The sequence below is a fragment of the Acomys minous genome (assembly GCF_964271855.1).
Source record: "Acomys minous genome assembly, chromosome: 10".
NCBI lineage: Eukaryota > Metazoa > Chordata > Mammalia > Rodentia > Muridae > Acomys > Acomys minous.
This window is the reverse complement of record NC_140491.1, coordinates 120,966,809-120,988,492: the sequence shown is the minus strand read 5'-3', so window position 1 is coordinate 120,988,492 and position 21,684 is coordinate 120,966,809. Positions and strand designations below refer to the sequence as shown.

General features: G+C 36.2%; 1 protein-coding gene across 1 annotated transcript; it reads left to right on the top strand.

Annotated features, from left to right (window-relative positions):
- Nucleotides 1-4,160: 4,160 nt before the first annotated feature.
- LOC311607385 (olfactory receptor 5D13-like) lies at nucleotides 4,161-18,502 on the top strand (the record flags this gene model as incomplete). The annotated part of the gene is made up of 2 exons (XM_084799039.1): nucleotides 4,161-4,237; nucleotides 17,572-18,502. 2 exons carry the CDS (start codon nucleotides 4,161-4,163, stop codon nucleotides 18,500-18,502), a joined length of 1,008 nt encoding a protein of 335 aa, XP_084655165.1.
- Between the last annotated feature and the right edge of the window lie 3,182 nt (nucleotides 18,503-21,684).

The following is a 21,684-nucleotide window of genomic DNA, read 5'->3' as shown; positions in this document are numbered from 1 at the left end:
TGTAGGTTCATAAGACTGAGTTTAGATCCTCCAAAAAATAAGTAGAATCATAAATAATTGTTATTTGTAATGGTTGTTATATATACAGCAATTTCCTTGATGTGTAATAGTTAACAGAAGTTCTTTTGCTTATATTGGTAAGTATTTACATGATTTTATAATATATTCTTTGATTATGTGTATTTAGTTTGATTCCATCTTTGACTATTGTAAATAACATTCTTGTATACATTGGCAAACATGTTTTCATATTTGATTTTAATTGTTAATTTAATTTAGTGTTTTACAGTGTTCATACATTTAGTTTCTTAAGATACCGTTAATTTATTTTCTATGTTTACTGCTCTCCCTAATGGGTCAAGTTCTCGGTATCTCACCAACATTTGCTATTTTCTATGTACTTGTTTGAGTTTCTGTGTTTTAAGTTTTTGTAGCCAAGTCTGTTGTCATGGAGTAGTGTCCACTTCTATACTCAATTGCATTCAGTCCTGTCTGATGATACTGAGCATTTCCCAGTTTGCTCATTCTTTGAAGATCTGTCTGCTGAACATGATGGCTTTTTCTTATGTTTAGTTGTTGGTTGTTCATATTGCAGAAAATCACTTTATGTGTGTTTATTTGTCTGTATATGTGTCTATGTGTTTGGATGTGTATATGTGTTTGTCTCTGTGGGTATATATGCCTATGGATGCTTTTGCTTTAATTAGTATACATATTAATTTATTGGCAAGTTTTAAGATCATATAGATTTATCTTTATCAATTCCTCCAACACTTATAATCAGTAAGGTATTATTTTCTTCTTTTATGTGCTGTGGTAAGATATCTAATATCAATGAATTTTATTTATAAATCCAATGATGAGAATTTTTGAAAAAATATGACTTTGTCCATTGATAGGGTTAAATTTTTATGAGCAAAAAATACTTCCAAAATTCCACTGAGGTAATTTTGTGTTGGTCATCTACTGCTTCTGGACTAGGCATGGGGGCTTGTGTCCTACTTCCCTCTCAGTGCTGGGACTCCCTCTGAAGCAAATCAATGAAGCATTCTGCATGATGCTGCAGTATTTTTGAGTACATACATATGTGGGCCCTGCTGTGTTTAGAAGGCAGTGGAAGAAACGTGACTGGGCCCCAGGTGAAAGTAGTCTTGGTGGGGTTTGCCCCATTGAAACACTTCTGATACCTGACTGAGAGAAGAATCTGTGATAGACATGATAGAAGGAAAGAAGCCATTTGGGCCCTGCGATTAAGGACAGGACCAAGGACACCAGACGGGCTATTGTATTTCAAATTGACCATGGATAGAATAAGGGAAGAGAGATCAGTGGTGCCTGACAGACTGGAAGAGAAGGCAGGTGGAGAGATGAGAGAAAAGTCTGTAGGACCACAGGGATGCAGATGATTGTTTCTATCAGGGAGAGGATCTGTGTGCAGGCCCACGAAGCCTAGGGTTTCATCCTGTGGAACTGATACCTAGAAGGTTTATTCTTGTTCTCTTTAACCTCCTTTCCCTCTTGTTTAAGGTAGTCAGGTTGTAAAGAAGATACCTCTGTTTAATAAATTCATAATAAGATCTAATTGCTAAGGAACCGGAGGCAACAGAAAGCATTGTTTCGTTGAAGTCCCCCATTCCCTCTGGCTCTTATACTCCTTCTGCCTCCTCTTCTGCAAAGTTTCCTGCACCCTGAGGGGAGGGATATGATAGAGACATCCCTTGTAGGGCTAAGTGTTCTAAAGTCTCTCACTATTTGAACATTGCCTGGCTGTGTTTCTATTTGTTCACATCTGTTGCAAAAAGACAATCTCCTGATGATGTCTGAGCAAGGCACTGGGAATTTGTACTTGTTTCCATTTATTGTTGGAAGAAGTTTCTATGACGATGGCTAGGCAAAACCCTGATTGATAAGTATATCAGAATGTTATTGGAGTCATTTCATTTTCTACTTTCCTTTAGCAGAGTAGTTATTTGTTTTCCCTTAGGTCCTTGACCTCATTAGTCCCACTTTCTTCACCACTGTAGCAGTGTGAGGGAAAGGTTTCATCTTATGAGTGGGCCTTAAATACAATCAGATATTGGGTGGTTACTCCCATAAGTTCTGTATCACTGTTACACCAGTGTTCTTGAAAAGATGTCACTCTTGTAGATGGAGTGGTTTATAGTTAGGTTACTGTTTACCTTTCTTCTTTGGTAGTATGCATATTTCCAGTACCTTGAACAATGGTGGTAGATAGAGGTGAAGGCTTTAGGTAGACACCAGCTTGATTTTTCCGTGTTCAGTGGGTTGTGGAGGAGATGTCCTCAGCACAACGGCCTTACTGTCAGTTTGTGGAAAGCATGCTATAGTCTAGGCAAGAGTCTAGTTTGTTTCTAGGTTTCCATGCCATTTCTTTGTCCAACACCTTGATTAAATGTATACCATTCCCAGTACTGGAAGCCTCATTTGTTGACAAGGGATGTTTAGCTGAGGCTCTGTCTTCCCTGCTATTTTGTGGTTTCACTGTCCTCCATGCATTCTTTCCCTTTCTCTCCTCTTCCCTGCTCCTCCACTTTTGATCCTCCTGGAACAGGATCATTTTTATATTTTAACACTAGGTTTTATATTATATATAATTTTAATCAGGGTTTTTAAATCACACAAATTTTTCTCTATTTTGAAAACATTTTGTGGATTCCCATATAATTCTAAAGATAGGAAGGATCAGTTTATTTATTCAAATTAAATGTTTTAACTGCATTTAAACAGTGTATGTGTGTGTTTGTGTATGTATATGTGTATAACAGTGTTAGGAGTCAAGTTGACCCAATACTTTCTCAGAGTAATTGATGAAAAGAAAAAAGAACATTAGTCCTGTGTCCTTGGCCAGCAGTGGACTTTGCAAGGATGATCTGGGACTTGAGCCAGTGCCTCAAGGGTGTCATGGTTGCAGTTTTTGTGGATGAATCTCTTCCTCATGACCTGCACTTATAAGTCCTATGGTGTCTATGTGTGAGGTATCCTGTGCTTTCTTTGTCAAGAGAGCCCTTGGTCACTCTACTCTCCTAAGAGTATCTAGGAGGCTGTTCTTCTTAATATATTTGATTGGAATAAGTCTTTAGCTTATGCAAAACCTCCCAGTCATAACCATTGTTTTTGTCTCATTTAATTTTTGTCTTACTGATTCCTTAATCTCTGGTCCTCCTCACCATTTGGGACCCTTATGCCTGCAGGTTACAGTTGTATTCAAATGCATAAGCATACATGTATATGATTTTTAACACTTCTTGGAAAAATACCTCAGTTAGACACCACATTCTAACAAAAGAAAACCCATATTAAGGGCTAGGGAGATGATTCAGCAGTTAAGAAGACCTGCTCTTTTGGATGAGGACCTGACTTAAGTCCTCAATACCCACATGGTGACCTACAATCCTTCATAATTCCATCGCTGGGGAGCTGATATCCTCTTCTACCCTTCATGAAGAGACACTATGACCAAGAGAACTTGTAGAAGAGATTCTTTATTGGGACTTATAGTTCTAGATATTTAGATAATCCATGGCTATCATTGCAGGAAACATGGGAACAGGCAAGTAAGCACGACATTAGAGAAGTGGCTGAGATCATACATCCTAATCCATAAACAACAGCACTGATAAGAACTTTTGAAGTTTCAAATCTCAAAAACAGTGATATATTTCCTCTCCCTTTACAAGTAGGCCCATCAACTGGGAGCCAAACATTTAAAACCGTCACACGGAACTTAGAGGTTAAGCTGCTAAGATTGTTCTGTAAAATAGACATAATATTAAAATTATTCCAAGTGATTTTATCATTGTACTCTTAGAGTAGTGTACTCCTTAAACTTCTTTGGAAAAGCTACTTTCAATTAATGGCAATTAAGAAACACTCACAATAGGCCAAGGTACATTGAATGATTGAATATGAAGTAGTCATAAATGGAACATTATAATAAACACCTTTCTACAAAGTTCAAGAGGAAATAAAATAGTAGAAGTCAGAGGTAGTAGATGACTGCAAAGACAGAGTGTTTTATGAAATCACCTGAGCAAATAGGCTGAAGACCTCATTGTACCTGTGACAGACTGCACAGGAACAGGAGCTCAGGTCAGAAAAAGAAATCCCAGAAAAGAATCAGAATATAGATAAGAGCTATCATGATGCAGCCATATAGCCTCACTGTTATCCGAGGAGCTACTGGGAATGATATTGCAAGACCGATAGCAGTGGCTATGTAGGTGGGAATGTAGAGTAGATTTGTAGGAGGTGGGGCTGGTTTGAATGAGAACTGTCTCACATAGGCTTAAGCATTTGGACATCTGATCTTCAGTTGGTTGTGTATTTTAAGAGGTTATGGTAGGTTTAACCTTACTGGGAAAAATATGTCCCTGTGAGAGGGAGTTTTAACTTTAAATCCTTACTGGACTTCCAAGCCACTCTATCAAACGATTGTGGTTACTTGCCTCCTTGTCCTGCCAACATACCTGCCTCTTCCTATTAAGTCTCTACCTTACCATCATGGATTTTTAAAAAAAATCTTTTGAAATTATTTTAAAAAATAAAGTAAAAGAAAATCTGAGAAAACATACACATCTCGTACTCATTAAATAATAGTGGTGCTAAGTCCAATGAAACTCTAGAAATGATTCTGTTGTCCTGAAGGTTCTTAGACTTTCAGAGTTGGGAGGGCAATCATGGTGATTAAAGCTGCCTCATAATCATGTAAGTGTACAGACACAATCAAATGTTTATTTCCTTCCCAGAGAATTAGTTTTGTCTTCAAACTATGCCTTAGTTTTAAAAATATAAGGTGTTAGAAACTCAATGGAGTTTCGTAGTCTTTCCTTTTCAAGTATAACAAATCCCTGAAATAAGATTGATTTAGCTTCCTGATTCAGGAAGGCATGAGTTGGCAAGGACTGTTGATTGACCTTCTGTTTTGATGACTTTTCTTCAATCTTCTCATTTTCAACTACTCTGTCAACATTGTCTATGAGGCCATCCTCAGAGTGACTGTTTTCTGAAATGTGTGCCTTTTAGGGGCCCAAATTAAGTTGGGGAAATGGTGGTCCAGCACTTATGGTCCAGTTTCTGAATGTTGAGAAATTTAAGGCTTAATTAGAGTCCTGTGTGGGGTAGACTGAAATGTGGGCCCAATTGGGATTTATAGCTTTCTCCGAAGCTGTCCTGGGAGCTGTCCTGTTCTGACAAGGAACAGCAACTGAAGCACTTGGTGCATGAAGAATGCAGGCTCCCAGCTGAGAGGAATGAATCCTATGTGGTGTGATTCAGTATCTGTGTCTGGTTCTTTTGTTCTGAAAGAATATAATTTCTTACAAAGATTATAGAGTCCTAAAATTATAAATGTAAAAACTATGCATGATGCACAGGACAATTAAGCCTGGTCTGCTGTTCTTTGTATGAGCAGGAAAAAAGACATGTGCAAATCTTCATTTATATCATACAAAGAATGGCATGCATTTAATAATAATTCACAGGGATTCTGCAGCCACAAGAATCATTGTCTATGCATAGACATTCATGTCTCAGCCAGTTTCAAAGCTATTCCCATGTAGTGGGATTAGCAATATAATTTACCTGCTTGTTCTGCAGTTTGAAATCTTCAAATCCTGATTGTATCTCCCTCCTTCACGCCCTTCTAATTCCCCCTCTCTCTCATGCCCTCTCTAACCCTTCCTTAATCCTCAGAAATGGGAGCCCTCCTCACCTAATATCTGACCTCTACCTATCAAGTCTCATATGTACTACCTATATCCTCTTCCTCTGTGGCCTGGCAAGGCCACCCAGCTAAGGGAAGTATTCAAAGTTGGGGGCCAAGAGTCCATGTCAGAAGTAGTCCCTACTCCCCAGAGGTGGGACCACAATCTGCCTATCCACTACATCTGAGCAGTGGATCTAGGTCCACATCATATACGGTCCTTGGTTGGTGCATCAGTCTCTGTGTTTTAGTGTAGTTATCCAGTATTATGTGACTAATATCCACTTATGAGTGATTGTATACTGTGTGTGTCTTTCTGGTTCTAAGTTTCCTCACTCAGGATAAACTGTTCTAGTTGCTCCATTTGGCTGCAAATTACAAGATTACCTTATTTTTAATAGCTGAGTAGTATTACATTATGTAAATGCACCACAGTTTCTTTATCCATTCTTCACTTAAGAAGCATGTAGATTGTTTCCATATTCTTTCTTCAGAGATTTGAAGGGTTTTTTTTTGTTTTGTTTTTTTGGGGGGTTCATACAATTCTTTCACTTTCTTGGTATAACTCCAGTTACACCATGATAGTTTATATTATTTGTAGCTATTATAAAGGAGGTAGTTTCCCTAACTTCTTTATCTTCCTGTTTTTCATTTGTGTCCAGGAGGACTACTGCTTCTTTTTAGTTGATTTTGTATCCAGCTACTTTGCTGAAGTTGTTTGTCGGCTGTAAGAGTTCCTTGATAGAATTTTTTGGGTCACTAATATATACTATAATATCATCCATGAACAGTCATAGATTGTCTTCTTCATTTTCAATTTGTATCCCCTTCATCTCCTTTTTTGCCTTATAGGACTAACTAGGACTTCAAGTACTATACTGAGGCCATACAGAGAGAGTAGAAAGACTTGTCTTGGCCCTGATTTCAGTGGCATTGATTTAAGTTTCTCTTTGTTTAGTTTGATGTTGGCTATAGGCTTATTGTATATTGTCTTTATTTATGTTTAGGTGTGTACCTTGTATTCCTGCTCTATCCAGGACTTTTTAATATGAATGGGTGCTGGATTTTGTCAAATGCTTTTTCAGTGTCTAAGGAGATGATCATATGTTTTTTTCTTTCAGTTTGTATATATGATGAATTACATTGATGGATTTCTGCATATTAAACTACCCATGCATGCCTGGGATGAAGCCTACTTGGCCATGGTGAATGATATTTTTGAATTCAGTTTGTGAGTATTTTATTGAGTATAATTGCATCAATGTTCATAAGAGTAATTGGTATGAAAATCTCTTTCTTTGTTGAGTCTCTCTGTGGTTTAGATATGAAGTTGAATGTGGCTTCATAGAATTGGTTTGGTAATGTTCCTTCAGGTTCTAATTTGATTTGATATTAGCTCTTCTCTGAAGGTCTGGTAGAGTTTAGGACTGAATCCATCTAGTCCTGGGCTTCTTTGGTTGGGAGACTTTTGATGGCTGCTTCTATTTTCTCAGGTTTTATAGGATTATTCAATTTATTTACCTGATTTTTATTCAGTTTTGATAATTGGTAGCTATCAACAAAATTGTCCATTTCATTTAGGTTTACAAGTTTTGTGGCATATATGGCTTTTAAAGTTAAGACCTGATGATTCTTTGGATTTCCTCGGTGTCTGCCCTTATGTCTCCCTTTTCGTTTCTGAACTTGTTGATTTGAATACTTTCCCTCTGCCTTTTAGTTAGTTTGACTAACAGTTTGTCTGTCTTGTTGATTTTTATCAAAGAACCAGCTCTTCGTTTCTTTGAATCTTTGAATTGTTTTCTAATTTATTTATTTCAGCCCTGGGTTTGATGATTTGCAGCCATCGGCTCATCTTGAGTGTGTTTGCTTCTTCTTGCTCTACAGCTTCAGGTGTACTGTTAAGTTGCTAGTATGGGATCTCTCCAGTTTCTTTGTAAAGGTACTTAGTGTGATGAACTTTCCTCATTGCATTGATTTCATTGTGTCCCACAAGTGTGGGTATGTTGTGCCTTCAGTTTCATTGAATTCTAAGAAGTTTTAAATATCTCCTTTTATTTCGTCTTTTATCCAGAGATCATTGAGTAGGAAGTTTCTCAGTTTCCATGAGTTTGTAGGATTTCTGGGTTTTTTTTGTTGTTGTTGTTAAATTCCAGCTTTAATCCATGGTGGTCAGATAAAATGGAAGGGATTATTTGGATTTTCTTGTATTTGTTTAGGCTTTCTTTGTGAATAAGTATATGGTCAATTTTGGAGAAGGTTCCTTGAGGTGCTGAAAAGAATGTATATCCTTTTGTGTTTGGGTGAAATGTTCTGTAGATATCAGTTAGGTCCATTTGATTCATGATGTCTATTGGTTTCATTGTTTCTTCATTTAGGTTCTGTCTTGGTTGTCTGTCTATTGGAGACAGTAGGGTATTGAAGTCTCCCATTATTAATGTGTGTGGTTTAATGTGTGATTTAATTTAGTAACATTTCTTTTATGAATGTGGGTGATCCTGCATTTGGAGCATAAATGTTCAGAACTGAGACATCGTCTTGGCAAATTTTTCCTTTGATGAGGATGATGTAAAATTGCCATCTCTCTCTCTCTCTCTTTTTTTTTTTTTTTTTTTTTTTTTTTTTTAGTTTTGGTTGAAAGTCTATTTTATTAGATACTAGAATGACTACACCAGTTGCCTTTTGGGTCCATTTGACAGGAATACAGTTTTCCATCCCTTTACTCTGAGGTACTGTCTATCTTTATTGCTGAGGTGTGTTTCTTGTATGCAGCAGAATGATGATCCTGTTTTTACAACCATTCTGTCAGCCTGTGTGTTTTTACTGGGCAGTTAAGGCCATTGATGTTGAGAGATATTAATGACCAGTGGTTATTAGTTCCTTTTATTTTGATGTTGCTGGTGGTAGAGTATGTGTATGTTTCATTTCTTTTTGATTTGTGGATCTGAGGTTATTTATTTCCTGTGTTTTCTTAGGTGTAGTTAACATCTCTGAGTTAGAATTTCTTTCTAGTATCTTCTGTAAGGATGGATTTGTACCTAGGTATGATTAAACTTGGTTTTTTTTTTCATCGAATATCTTGTTTCCTCCATCTATGGCAATTGGAAGTTTTGCTGGGCATAGTAATCTGTGTTGGTATCTGTGATCTCTTAATGTTTGCATGACATATGTGCAGGCCTTTCTGGCTTTCATAGTCTCTGTTGACAAGTAAGGTGTAATTCTGAAGGTTTGCCTTTATTTTTGACTTGATCTTTTTCTCTTGCAGCTTTTAATATTCTTTCTTTGTTCTGTACATTTAATGTTCCATTGATTATGTGGTGGGAGGATTTTCTTTTCTAGTCGAATTTATTTGGAATTATGTAGGCTTCTTGTATGTTTATGGGCTTTTCATTCCTTAGGTTGGGAAAAATTTCTCTATGGTTTTGTTGAAAATGTTTTCTGGGCCTTGGAACTTGGAGTCTCTTCCTCCTTCTGTTCCTATTATTCTTACAGTTGGTCTTTTTATAGTGCACCAGATTTCTCAGGTGTTTTATGTCAAGAACATTTTAATTTGAGTGTTTTCTTTGATTGATATATTGATAATTTTGATTGTATCTTCCAAATTTGAGATTTTTTTCTTCCATCTATTGTATTGGGTTGGTGTTGCTTATGTCCAGAGTTCCTGTTCTCTTCCCTATGCTTTCCAACTCTAAGATTCCCATAGCGTGTGGTTTTCTTTGTTGTTTCTAATTCCCTCTTTAGTTCTTGAATAGTTTTATTCATTTCTTTCTCCTGTTTGATTTAATTTCCTGTAATTCTTTATAGGATTTTTTCAATCCCTTCATCTCTTTGGATGTATTTTCCTGTATTTTTTTTTGAGTGATTTATTTTCCTCTGTCAAGGCTTCCATCATTTTCATCACCTCAATTTTACATCTTCTTCATGGCTGTTAAGATATCTAGTACTTGCTGTGGTAGGATCACTAGTTTCCAGTGGTGTTATATGGCTCTGAGTTTTGTTGCTTGTTTTCTTGTCTCTAGGCATCTGGTTGTCTCTGGCATTATCAGGTCTAGATGTTCCTCCAGTGGGGTTGCTGTCTGTGTCCCATGTGGGCCAGGCAGGTTGGGAGGAAGCAATGAGAGCTCCAAGCCAAAGGTTGTTTGCTTGAGCTCCCCAGAGGCCTCCTCAGTATGGTGGACAGTGGGTGTTGGACCCTGCACCCAGCTCAGCTCAGCTGGCTTCCCTGTCAGTATCCCAGCTAGGTCAGGCAAGAGAGGAGTAGGCTGATAGAGTTCCAAGCCCAAACCTGCTCAGGTGACCTAAAGTCCTTTTTGAGAAGGCAGGGCTCTGCTTATCTGCTCTCTGTTCCAGATGTGTTAGGCTGGTTAGCAACTGGCAGGCAGAGTTTTGAGCATAATGCTGTTCAAGGAATGGCAAAGTGTTCAGGTGCCCCCAGACCTTTTGATACAGCAGCAAATGTGACTTGTGGTCCACACCAGACTCAGCTCTGCCTATCTGATCTGTGTCCCAGATGCTACGCAGCTGGATGTCTGAGAGGGATCTGAGCCCAGAGCTACAGGGGTGCTCCACAGGTCTTCTTGAGATGTCTGGCCCTCCTACTCACTCAATAATATTGTCTGTCTACTTCTTTCCAAAAAACAAATTAGAATGAAACAATAATTACAAAAACCCACAAAACTTAACAACAGGCAATACATCTTTTAATTGCTCTGTGGAAGACATTTTCCTACCTTGATAGGGAATGATTGAAATTAATTTGATTTCAAGACCTCTGGGAGGCCCCCTTGGGAATTTTCCAATGGCAAAGGGTCACTTTGCCTATCCCTTATTGATATACTCCAGAAGGCTGGGTCCTTCTTTTTGGATTATCTTAAGAAAACATTGCTTCTAGGAATGCTTTGTCTATAATTCCTTTTCAAATGGCCTTGCTTACCACAATTAAAACATCTGCCATTTTGATTTTTCCTAAGACTTTTAGAAATTACTTCTCCTATCACATTAGCATCATGAACATAAGACCCGATCCAATAGCCATATCTCTAATGCACTCCTCTATTCATGCTGATCTTGCCTTTAAAGATCTAATACATTTTTTTTTTTGCATTCTGAAATAGCATATTCAAAAGGCAAAGTTTCAATTGGTAGTTTTCTAACATCTGAATCTGATAGTATTCTATTTACAGCTGAAGTCAATCTTTACAGAAATTCAGTGAAAGCTCCGTTTGGGTCTTATATAATTTCAGTAAATGACTCATACCTCTTTTCTGATTCTTATCCCAAACATTTAAAGCTGCTAGACAACACAGTGCCGAATGCAGTCATCAAATTCAAACTGCCTTTGTAAATCAGCATATTGACATTCACCTAGGAACTACCTCTGGCCTGAATTTGTTATTCTATAGACTTTGTTTCTTTTTTCCAACATGATTGCCATTGTAACTGAGGACCAAGTTCCAATATTGCTGTTGCCTAATCATTCCAGTCTTTGGGTGTAGGTCTATTCTGAGTTGCCCCTGAATTTAGAATCTGCTTCACATAGTATGAATGTTTAACATAAGAGATGACCACTTCCTTAAATCCTCTCAAATCTAATGTGCCTATAAGATTCCATATAACTTATTGTAACCTTGGGGATACCCATTGTCTCCTGGTAGGTCTTGTAACTGGATAACTATGGTTGGTTTTTTTTAACAATCTTGGGCAGCCCCATTTCAGTTCCATTGTACAGTGGCATGGTAGGATCTTGCCTAAAATCCTGTATGTCTGAGTAATTTTCTTATTCTCACTTACAAGTCTCCCTAAGTTTTCTCCTAAGACTTGACCAATCTTGTTCACTTTAGTGATAAATCTTAAAGGATTCCAATAATTATAAATATTTTCTGTGGTACCAGTAAAATACATTTAGAAACGAGTTCTGTTGGTGGTGTTTTTGGTCTTTGGTTTGCTTGTCTGTTTTTTGTTGCTTTGTCTATTGTTTTTTACCTTGAGGAAGCCATGTGTGTATTATACTGATGTGTTTAACACTGTTATGAAATTTAGCAAGTATAAACTATGTTCTTCCTCTTAGAAGTAGTGATAGTTTAAGTTACAAGGAGCCAAAATATTATTTCTATTCAAAATTAACAAAGGTAAGAAAAAGGATGTATATGAGTATTTGTATTCAGTCATGTCTGTTATTACCCCCGGAGATTTGTTTATCTTCCATTAATTGAGAAAGCAGTGAAATGATGTGGGGAGCCATGCCAAATTCTGCCATGTCCGAAATCTCGTGCTTAGATTGCATGCTGTGCCCTTCAAGTTGCTGAGCTCTTTGAAGTAGGGAAGTCCCTACTGAAAAACACCTGGAGGGTGAAAGAAGCCTTTCAGGGAGCTGCTCAGTAATAGGAAGTTCTTACAGGGAGCTACTCAGGCCATTGTGTTTGTCTTGCCTGGGAGCTAGGGAGAGAGGGATCAGAATAGATCCTATTGACCTTACTATATAAAGTCTTACACGTCCGCATTAAAGAGAATCTTGATCAGAAATGTCCTGACTTGATTTGTTATTTCTCACATCTCTGGACCCTACTTTCAATCCCCACTCCTTCTTTCAGGTGAACACTGATTCAATTTTTTCCGTGGGCTAATCAGGTTTTAACAATAACTATAAACGATGCTGTGTTCTGTGTCTGTCCTTAAAACAATAGATTATGGTTCTTGCTCATTAAAGTTATGGTGTCATTCTGCCACCTAGTGGAGTTTGTTTGTAAGCAAAACAAAAATCCTCACAGTCATTGTACTATAGAGTCTTGAACTGTGATAAGAGTTTTTAAAAAGAAATTCCATCAGTTAGAGAGACTAGCAATCACTTTGGTAATATTAATGTTCTTATTGATTTATAATTATATAATTTTTCAAGATGTGAAGTTTATAAACAAAAAATCACTAGACTTAAAAATTCATGTAAATATATACATGTAGGTTGTGTATACAGAAAGCACTTTGTCCTATGTCCTGGCCCGCCAGGGTTCAAATAATGCTCGGGAGGAAATTTTTTCTATATAGGGACAGAACACAAGACACGAAGAAGGGGGCAAGTCTGCATTCTGATCAAATCCCATTTATTGAGAAATTTCACAGAGTTTTTATAAGGCAGAGGGCAGGGAAGCATATTGCTATGGCAACCCAGCTGTAGGCTATCTCACGATGTGAGGAATTCCAAGCACGTCACAATGTCCTGTCACACCGAATATTTTGCTATCTTTATCTAATCTAACTGTTAAACTACAACAGAGTGGCTTCATCTAAATCTTATCTTTAGTCTAACTGCTGAACCACGACAGGGTTAGTTGGTGTCTGGTAAATGGCAGACTGCTGGAGAAATAAGAATCTAGGCTCTGACAAGATGGCTGAATATTGGCTATACAGCCCGTCCCCTACAGTCCTATATTATATTTATCCATTATAAAGCCGACTACCAGTCCCTATCAATCTAAAATCATGCATTAATGGAAGTTTTAATCATTGTCTTCGGTAACTCATATGCTATTATTAACCACCCATGTATTTTGCCAGTAAATTTCTTTGTTAATTGTGTTTTATTGCTTTCCTAATATCATAATCCAAAATGCTCTATGCAGAGATTGATCGCTTGAACACTTGAGAGAATATGATTTAGTGACAGCAAAGGTGTTCACAATGTTGTGCTGATGTATCCACTGTCTCCAGCACATCTTCCACATCCAAAACTAGAGCTATGTACATACTGCAATATTCCCCTCCAGATTCAGTGCCTGAAAGTCAGTTTCTACTTGTGTATACTTGAATTTTACCCCGGTAAGAACCATACATTATTGGAATTATACAATATGTGTTCCCAGTGCTGCTGATATCATTTATTTTAATGGCACATAGATAATCAATGTGGACATATACATGTCTGCTGATGGCTACCAGGTTTGGTTCTATCATTTGTCTATTTTGAGTTAGGATGATCTGTAAACAAATATGTGATTCTGGTATTAATTAATCTGGTACACATTAGAATAGAACTGTCAGGTGATGTGGAATATCCACATTAATTACTTAATGAACCACCATGCATATTTTCATAGGCATATCACATTTTGAAATCTTCTCCAATAACATGCAAAAGAAACTCTGATTTCCCTTTTCTTTTCCACTTACCCTGACTTCCCTCACTCTTCCCATCTTTATCCCCTCTTTTTCTCTCTTACTGTCTTTTTTGTTTGTTTGTTTTTGGTACCAATTCTCACAATAAAAAAATGTGGTACTGTATTATGTATTAACAGTTTGTTGTTAGTAGTTGGTAGGCGCATTTAGTTGTATTTATTGTCCTAAAATACAAACACATGAGCTCTTACTTTATTGTATAATAATCATTTCTCATGTTAAAACACAACAGCATCAACAGAACACAAATATCTGTTTGTTTTGAGCAGTAGGCATAGAAATAAGGTGTCTCTGTGCAGTTGATTTGTCTGTCACTTGGTAGACCAAGCTGGTCTCAAACTCACAGACATCTGCCTACCTCTCCTCTTGAGTGCTGGGATTAAAGATGTGGACCACCAAGTGTGAATCTATACTAGGTTACATTTAAAGTTGAAAATGTTTTTTTTTAGAAGACTTTTATTTTTATTTATAGTAAATGGGTATTTTGTCTTCATTCTTGATATGCCCAAGGAATCTAGAAGAGGACACTGGGTCTTCTGGAACTAGAGTCACAGGCTAGCTTTTTAAAATATTTCTTTAGTTTTGAGATTGTAATATAATTACCTGATTTTCTCCTTCCTTTCCTGCCTCCACAGCTACCCATATATTCAAGGACTTGCTGTCTTTCAAATAAATGACATGTTGTATTAGTGTCTGTTACATGCAATTGTTTATATTTCTAAGTATAACTTGCTTGGCCTGTTTAATGCTGCTTGTAAGTATGTTTTCAGAGCTGACTGTTTGGTAGTAAATAGTCAGTTGGTTTGGTTTCCCCAGAAAACATTAATCTTTTTATACTCAGAATTCCTTATTTGCCTGTACTTGTTTTTATAGGGTGGAAGACTCATGATCTTTGCAGTGTTAATATCGACTTTGTTCAGCTTATGTATTCAAAGCCATGTAAGTGAGACTTTATGGAGGTACATTAATAGGAGCCACAATATCACAGCAAATTTCATGATCTTCTGGGTCTAATAATGTTTTTTGCCCCCTCTTTCAATATTGCCCTAGCTTTGGTTTGTGGGAGTTGTTTTATAGATGTATATTTACTGGGTGAGCTCCATAAATCTGCATATTGATTGGTTATGGTTTTCTGTAGTGATCTCTGACTACGACAAAGAGTTTTCTTGGTGAAGGATGAGGACTACATTTATCCGTGGTTTAGGAAGAAATGTTTAGAGTGAAGTCAGGGATTATGTTGGTTTAGTAAAGTGGTTTTATGGGTTCTTCTCCAAGATCCATGACTTTACCAGCATTGAATAGTTATCTAGGTTTCCAGTACTAGACATAATTTCTCTCCTAGTGAGTAGGGATTAAGTCCAATTAGAGAGCTGTGGGTTACTGTGAGTGTCTGCATGCCACTAGTGTATCCTTGGGGTTATCCTGCTATGCTGGTCATTGCTTTGGTTCAAGAGGCCATTTCAAGATAAGACTGCTGTTTTCTCCCCTCTTCTGGAAATTGCATGGTGCTGTTCCTTCTGGTACCATGAGAGCTTGTCTTCAGTTTATGTATTATTTTATAGGTGCTTTATAGCTATTTGTATATATTTAAGTTTTAAAAATATTATCTTATAAAATATAATATATTCAAAGCACTAAAAAGGCCATAAAAATATTACTAATTTTAGATAAAACTACAAACAAAATATCACATGGGGTTTTGTTTCCTCTAATTGTTTGCTTTGTGCCCCCAGGGAAAGTCTTCAGTTGGATACTCTAGGGATCACATCCCCATGGTGTCTGTGACATAAAGATGACACACAGTTTGGTGCTAGGACTGTTCTCATTTCAGGTATCACTGAGTTTTTCTGTAAATGTTATGTGGTAGAATATTTTTTCTAAAGTAGTCTTTGACAAGTACAGTAAAACCCTCATTTTTCACATTTTGAGTCACATTCCTTAAAATAAACTGAATTAGTAGCAAAGGAATACTAGAGCCTATAAGTTTTGCAAAGAGTCTTAAATGAATACGTCAGAATTTTCTGCGTCGTGGTGAGTTTATTCAATTCTTATTTTGTTTGATTTTAGAAGGAAACTGATGTATCTTCTCAGACTTTAGAATCTCTGTGTGACTCTACTTTTTATGATAACCACAAAGTCCTGCTAGATAGATGAATTTACCATGATGTGTATTACTGTATGTATTATTATTATGGAACCAATATTTATGGGGCATTTCTGCTTGTTCATTGTATATTTCTTCCTTGTATATACACACACTTTAGTTGTAATCAATTACAAGACATGTACGCTATACTTATTTATAACTGTATGTATCTCACCTCATACTAATTCTCAAAAAACCTGAGGATAAGAATCATATTTGATAATTCTTTAGTTTGTATGTCATTCAGTAAATACAGAAAATATAATGAGAAAACAAAGATGGATCTCACCAGAAAACAAGGAATGAATCAGCTCATTACAGAGACATTTGCACAATGTGTACACAACATTGAGCCATCAAGCAACTGAACGTAGATCGCAGACACTTGCTGAGGCAAATGGGTGATTTTAAAATTTGGCCCCAAGTTCATTAAATAACACAGAATATAAGAAGTGGACGCAAATGCTACACATGTTGAAAAGATGTGTCAGAACTTCTTGAATACATATTTACTACTGGTGGAAAAGATTTCCCTTTCAATCTTAAGTTGCTCAAATTTTCTTAAAATAGGATCAGAGAAAGAACACAGATTTGGGTAAAGTTTTAAAAGTCTACTTAGTTATAGAATTTGGTCTTAATATAATTTGTATGAAATGTGTAAGTGTATTCAGGATATAAGTGTTGTAGATAGAAACAATAAATTCCAAAGTAATAGTTGAAGAAAAACTGTACATTTATGCCAATAATATTTTATATGAAGGACACAAGACTAATATTATCTTAAGGAACCAAAATATAGAAAAATGTAGTGCTTTTAATTTTAACATGCAGACATGTCATTGTTAATTTTAAGGTCAATAAGTACTTGCAATGTAATTCTAAGAAAAATGTAATTAGATAGTAGAAAAGAGTAATTGTGACTTTTGGAAGAAAACAGTGCATATAGGAATAACCCATTCTATTTTTCCATAATTGAAACTGCTTTGAATAATTAGGAATTTAGGTGATCTGAAGTTTCAAAGTGGCTACTGTTTTGCATAACTAAGATGTGTCTCAGTACACCACAAGTGTTTAAAATATATCTTACTAATGTATTCATATTACATCTCAATTGTTATCCCATCCCTTGCATCCTTCCATTCCTCCCTCCCTTCCATTTTCCCCGTACTCCCCTCCCTTGTGACTGTGACTGAGGCTGACCTCCTCCCCTTTATATGCTCATAGGGTATAGTTTTAAGTATGCTGGCTGCAGCAGGCAGTAACACATTCTATAATTTTCATGATGAGATTTTATGCTATGTCTATGTGATTCACCATTGACCTTGTGAATTAAATTTTATTCTAGAGTACACAATAGTGAACTTCAAAGGAAAAAAGCATGTATTACGCTATATTAATTGATGTGTTGAATTTAAATTAATGTAACTACTGAAATACATTTCTATGCAACTGTTTATGTGTAATCCTTAAACCCCCACTGTTTTCAGCCTGTCTTATTTGATTGTTTCTCTGTTTAAATTTTCCTATTTTAACCCAGGGATCAAGAAAACCAGACTTCTTCAGTGATCTTCATTCTCTTGGGCTTCTCTGAATACCCACACCTCCAGGTGCCCCTTTTCCTTGTGTTCCTGGCCATATACACCGTCACCGTGCTGGGAAACCTGGGAATGATTGCCATCATCAGGGTCAATAATAAGCTCCGCAATACCCCCATGTACTTTTTCCTTAGCCACCTCTCCTTTGTAGATTTCTGTTACTCCACTGTTGTAACACCCAAACTCTTAGAAAACTTGATCTTAGAAGACAGAACCATCTCCTTCTCAGGCTGCATGATGCAGTTCTTCCTTGCCTGTACTTTCGTGGTGACAGAAACCTACATGTTGGCGGTGATGGCCTATGACCGGTTTGTTGCAGTGTGTAATCCTCTGCTCTATGCTGTTGCAATGTCCGCTAAGCTGTGTTCCTTTTTAGTGAGTGCATCATACTCTTGGGGTATAATCTGTTCCCTGACACTTACTTATTTTTTGTTGAGATTGTCCTTTCAAGGAGTTAATATCATAAATAACTTTGTGTGTGAGCATGCTGCTATTGTGGCTATATCCTGCTCTGACCCATATATTAGCCAGGAGATTATTGTTGTCATTGCTACATTCAATGAAATAAGCAGCCTGTTCATTATTCTTACTTCCTATGCTTTCATATTCATCACTGTCATGAAGATGCCTTCCCCTGGGGGCCGTAGTAAAGCCTTCTCCACATGTGCCTCCCATCTGACTGCTATTACTATTTTCCATGGAACAATCCTTTTTCTCTACTGTGTACCTAACACCAAGAGCTCATGGCTCATGGTCAAGGTGGCCTCAGTGTTCTACACGATCTTCATCCCCATGTTAAATCCCCTGATCTATAGTCTCAGGAACAGAGATGTCAAGGAGACAGTCAGGAAAGTGATCAGTAAAAACCTATGAAAGTAAATGTTTCCATGTCTGTGTGGTTTGTTTTATTCATTCATTTTCAAGAATATTGTGCAGAAATTTCAAGATTTCTAAAATGATTGACAAACTAATACTGAAATTCTACAGTGAGCTTAACGTCAATTCAAAATCTATTTAATTTCATGTAGAGTATTCAGTTATAAAATAATAAGCAAAACAACAGTGACTTTTATATTCAAATGACTCTTTCTTAATTGAAATTCAACATGTATAATTGTTAAAGTGGCACACATTAATGATGAAACAAATTTCTCTTTTTCAGTCATTGGAAAATGGAGATATATATGTAGCTGGAATAGATTGAAAATATTTTCATAATTAGTAAGCTGCTTAACTGTACTAATAAATGATTATATTGTTGTTACTATCACTAATCATGATTGATATCTTTTGGAATCTCAAAATCTTGGTAAAATACCTTGCACAGCAATGTCTATTCTACTAAAAATTTCAAATTATAAGCTTTTCTTCTTTTGAATTGTTGCTAATAATTTCCAAAAGAAATGTTACAGTTTCTTTATTAGTAATAATGTATAACAAACTCATATAACCAAAACTCTCAGGGTGTTTAAAAATGAACATCATTATACCAACAAATGAAGCCATTTACCTGTAGAGATACATTACTTAATGTGGCAGTATGTAAATAATATATGTTGTCCATTTAACCAAATGCTCTGTCAAGTACTGTATACATTTAAATAAAATAATATTTCGAACAGGAAATAATGTACTGGGAAAATGCAGTTACTGTACTTTTCACATAAGAGCTTATATTTTGAATCTCAAAAAAATCTAAAGGCACACATAATAAATATATAGTAAATTATAATTTTCACTCTGTAATTCACTTTTGTTTTGTAGAACACAAAACTATAAGAATAACATTATTAGGGATAAGCAATATTTCTGCAATTAGATTTGAGACCCACACTATAGGGAGAAATCCACACCTGATAATATAAATCTATTCCAAAGCCATGGTAGTGTACGGTATTTTACCTAGGAGACTTAATTCTAATGCTTTCATAAACTACCTTCTACATATGTATTATGGTTTCCATACAGAAGCCTCACTACCAGACTTAACCAGTGAAATCTCTTTCTAGTGAACGTCAATGAAGACTGCCTTACAGGTGTAGAAAGTGCTGGAATAAGTGATGGCTGAGTACTCAGCACTACAGCTAAATGTGTTTGAGAATATCTCAAACTTCATGAGGTACCAGCAGAACTTAATGTTCATTTGGGTAGAGAGATGAAAGAATTTACTGAATCTCAAATCTCCAAATTAGAATATTGAATTCAGTGGTTTATTTTAAGTCTTCTCTGATTTTAGTTCTGATTATTTCTGTAATGTAAAATAATGTGATGATATGCTAAAACACGGGTTATCTTATATGGGCTGATTTGACATTGAGCAATACCATATTAGTTTAAAAGATAAATACTATTCCAAAAATGATATGCTAGAATACAATAATTGTTTTGATTGTCACCCTTCATCACATCATTTTTTCTTAGGTTGTATTCAGTGATGATATGTCAAACAGTGACAGGATATCTTTTGCAAGCCTTGACATTTTAGTGGAAAAACAGGAAAAAGAAGACAGATATCTTGAAAATCTCAGTGCCAATTAGATGGCAACACATATGGACAGCTATATATCGCCTACTACTGAAATCATGATGGTGGTGATTAAAATGAAAATACAGAGAGAGAGAAAAAATTCAGGTTTTTTTTATCCAAAAATTTAGAGAAAAAGAGGAGTCCTCTTGCAGATATCCTACTCAGAGCAGGATATGGCAACCGTGCCAACAAGCTCACAGGTAGTTGTTTGTGAACTTACTCCTATGAGATCATTAGTTCAGCAAACAGCACAGTAATATTAGAGAATCAATGGTAGCTCAAGAATGTGACATAGTCCTTGACAAAAAAGAAGCCTCTAGAAGACTACACTCTTTTGAAAAGACGACTATGGATCATCACAAATTATCTATAGCCCAACTTTGCCAACATGGTTGCACCTACTAGAAGGAATATATGTATATTCCCAGGTCTGGAGAGATGTCAAGAACACATGCTGCTATTACAGGGGATAAGATTTTTGTCCCAACACCCATACTGGGTCACAACTGACTGTAACTCTATTTCCAAAGGATTAAACACCCTCTTATGACTTCCATGGGTAATACACTCAAGTGCATAAACCTACACCCTGACATACACATAATCATTAAAGACCAAATGTTCTTTAATAAGTTAACCACAAAGAAGAAATGTCTGATGCATTCGGTGAAGAGAACGGATCTATCTTCAAAATTCAGTTTCCTGGTGGTTTGTGAATAGCAGTAGAGAGGGGAAGTCCTAAGGATACACTCAGATGATATTGCAGTACTTCGAAAGGGAATTAGAACCAGACAGCTGTAGTGTAGATAAGCATATATTTAACAACCATTAAACACTAAGTGATGTTTCACATGAGAACATAAGTACGGCTCTGAACAAAATCTTTAAAGTTTTAGCTAGTTTTAGTAGGTTCACAACATTAAAATTTAAGCATATAAGTTTCAGGTGTATGGGCAAAAGTAAACTTTATAATTTCAGAATAAGTAGTTACATACTGTTGTTATAAAGAAAGAGAGAAACATTATAATCCATACAGTGTAGTTCTTTTCAGTGAGGGTGGGCAGGAAAATTGGCACTACAAGTGTGCATATGAAGTTTGTAGAGTGTGCATAAAATAATATGCTTTCTTATTGTTTTCTGGAAAAGGAAAAAGGTAATTATCACTCACATTTATTCATATATGAATGTGTAGGTGCTCATGCACAAATACAAACATGCACACAGGAGAGAGAATATAAAGGACAGAGGAAGAAAACAATGGGCAAAGGGAAAGGAAGAGAAAAAGGAAAAGAGAACTACAAAATATAACAAAAGTTAAATTTGGATAACCTTAAAGAACCAAAATTTATCCCTCACCATTCTAATACAATGCCACAATTTCTATTCTCTATTAAGTTATTTATAGTTTGTATTGTAACTATTACATACCTTCACACACACACAGACCACATCCCTAAAGTTTCTCAAAATATTTCCCTTATACTTCATTATTTTAATATTAGAAAGTCAATGAATAAAATTGTAGGAA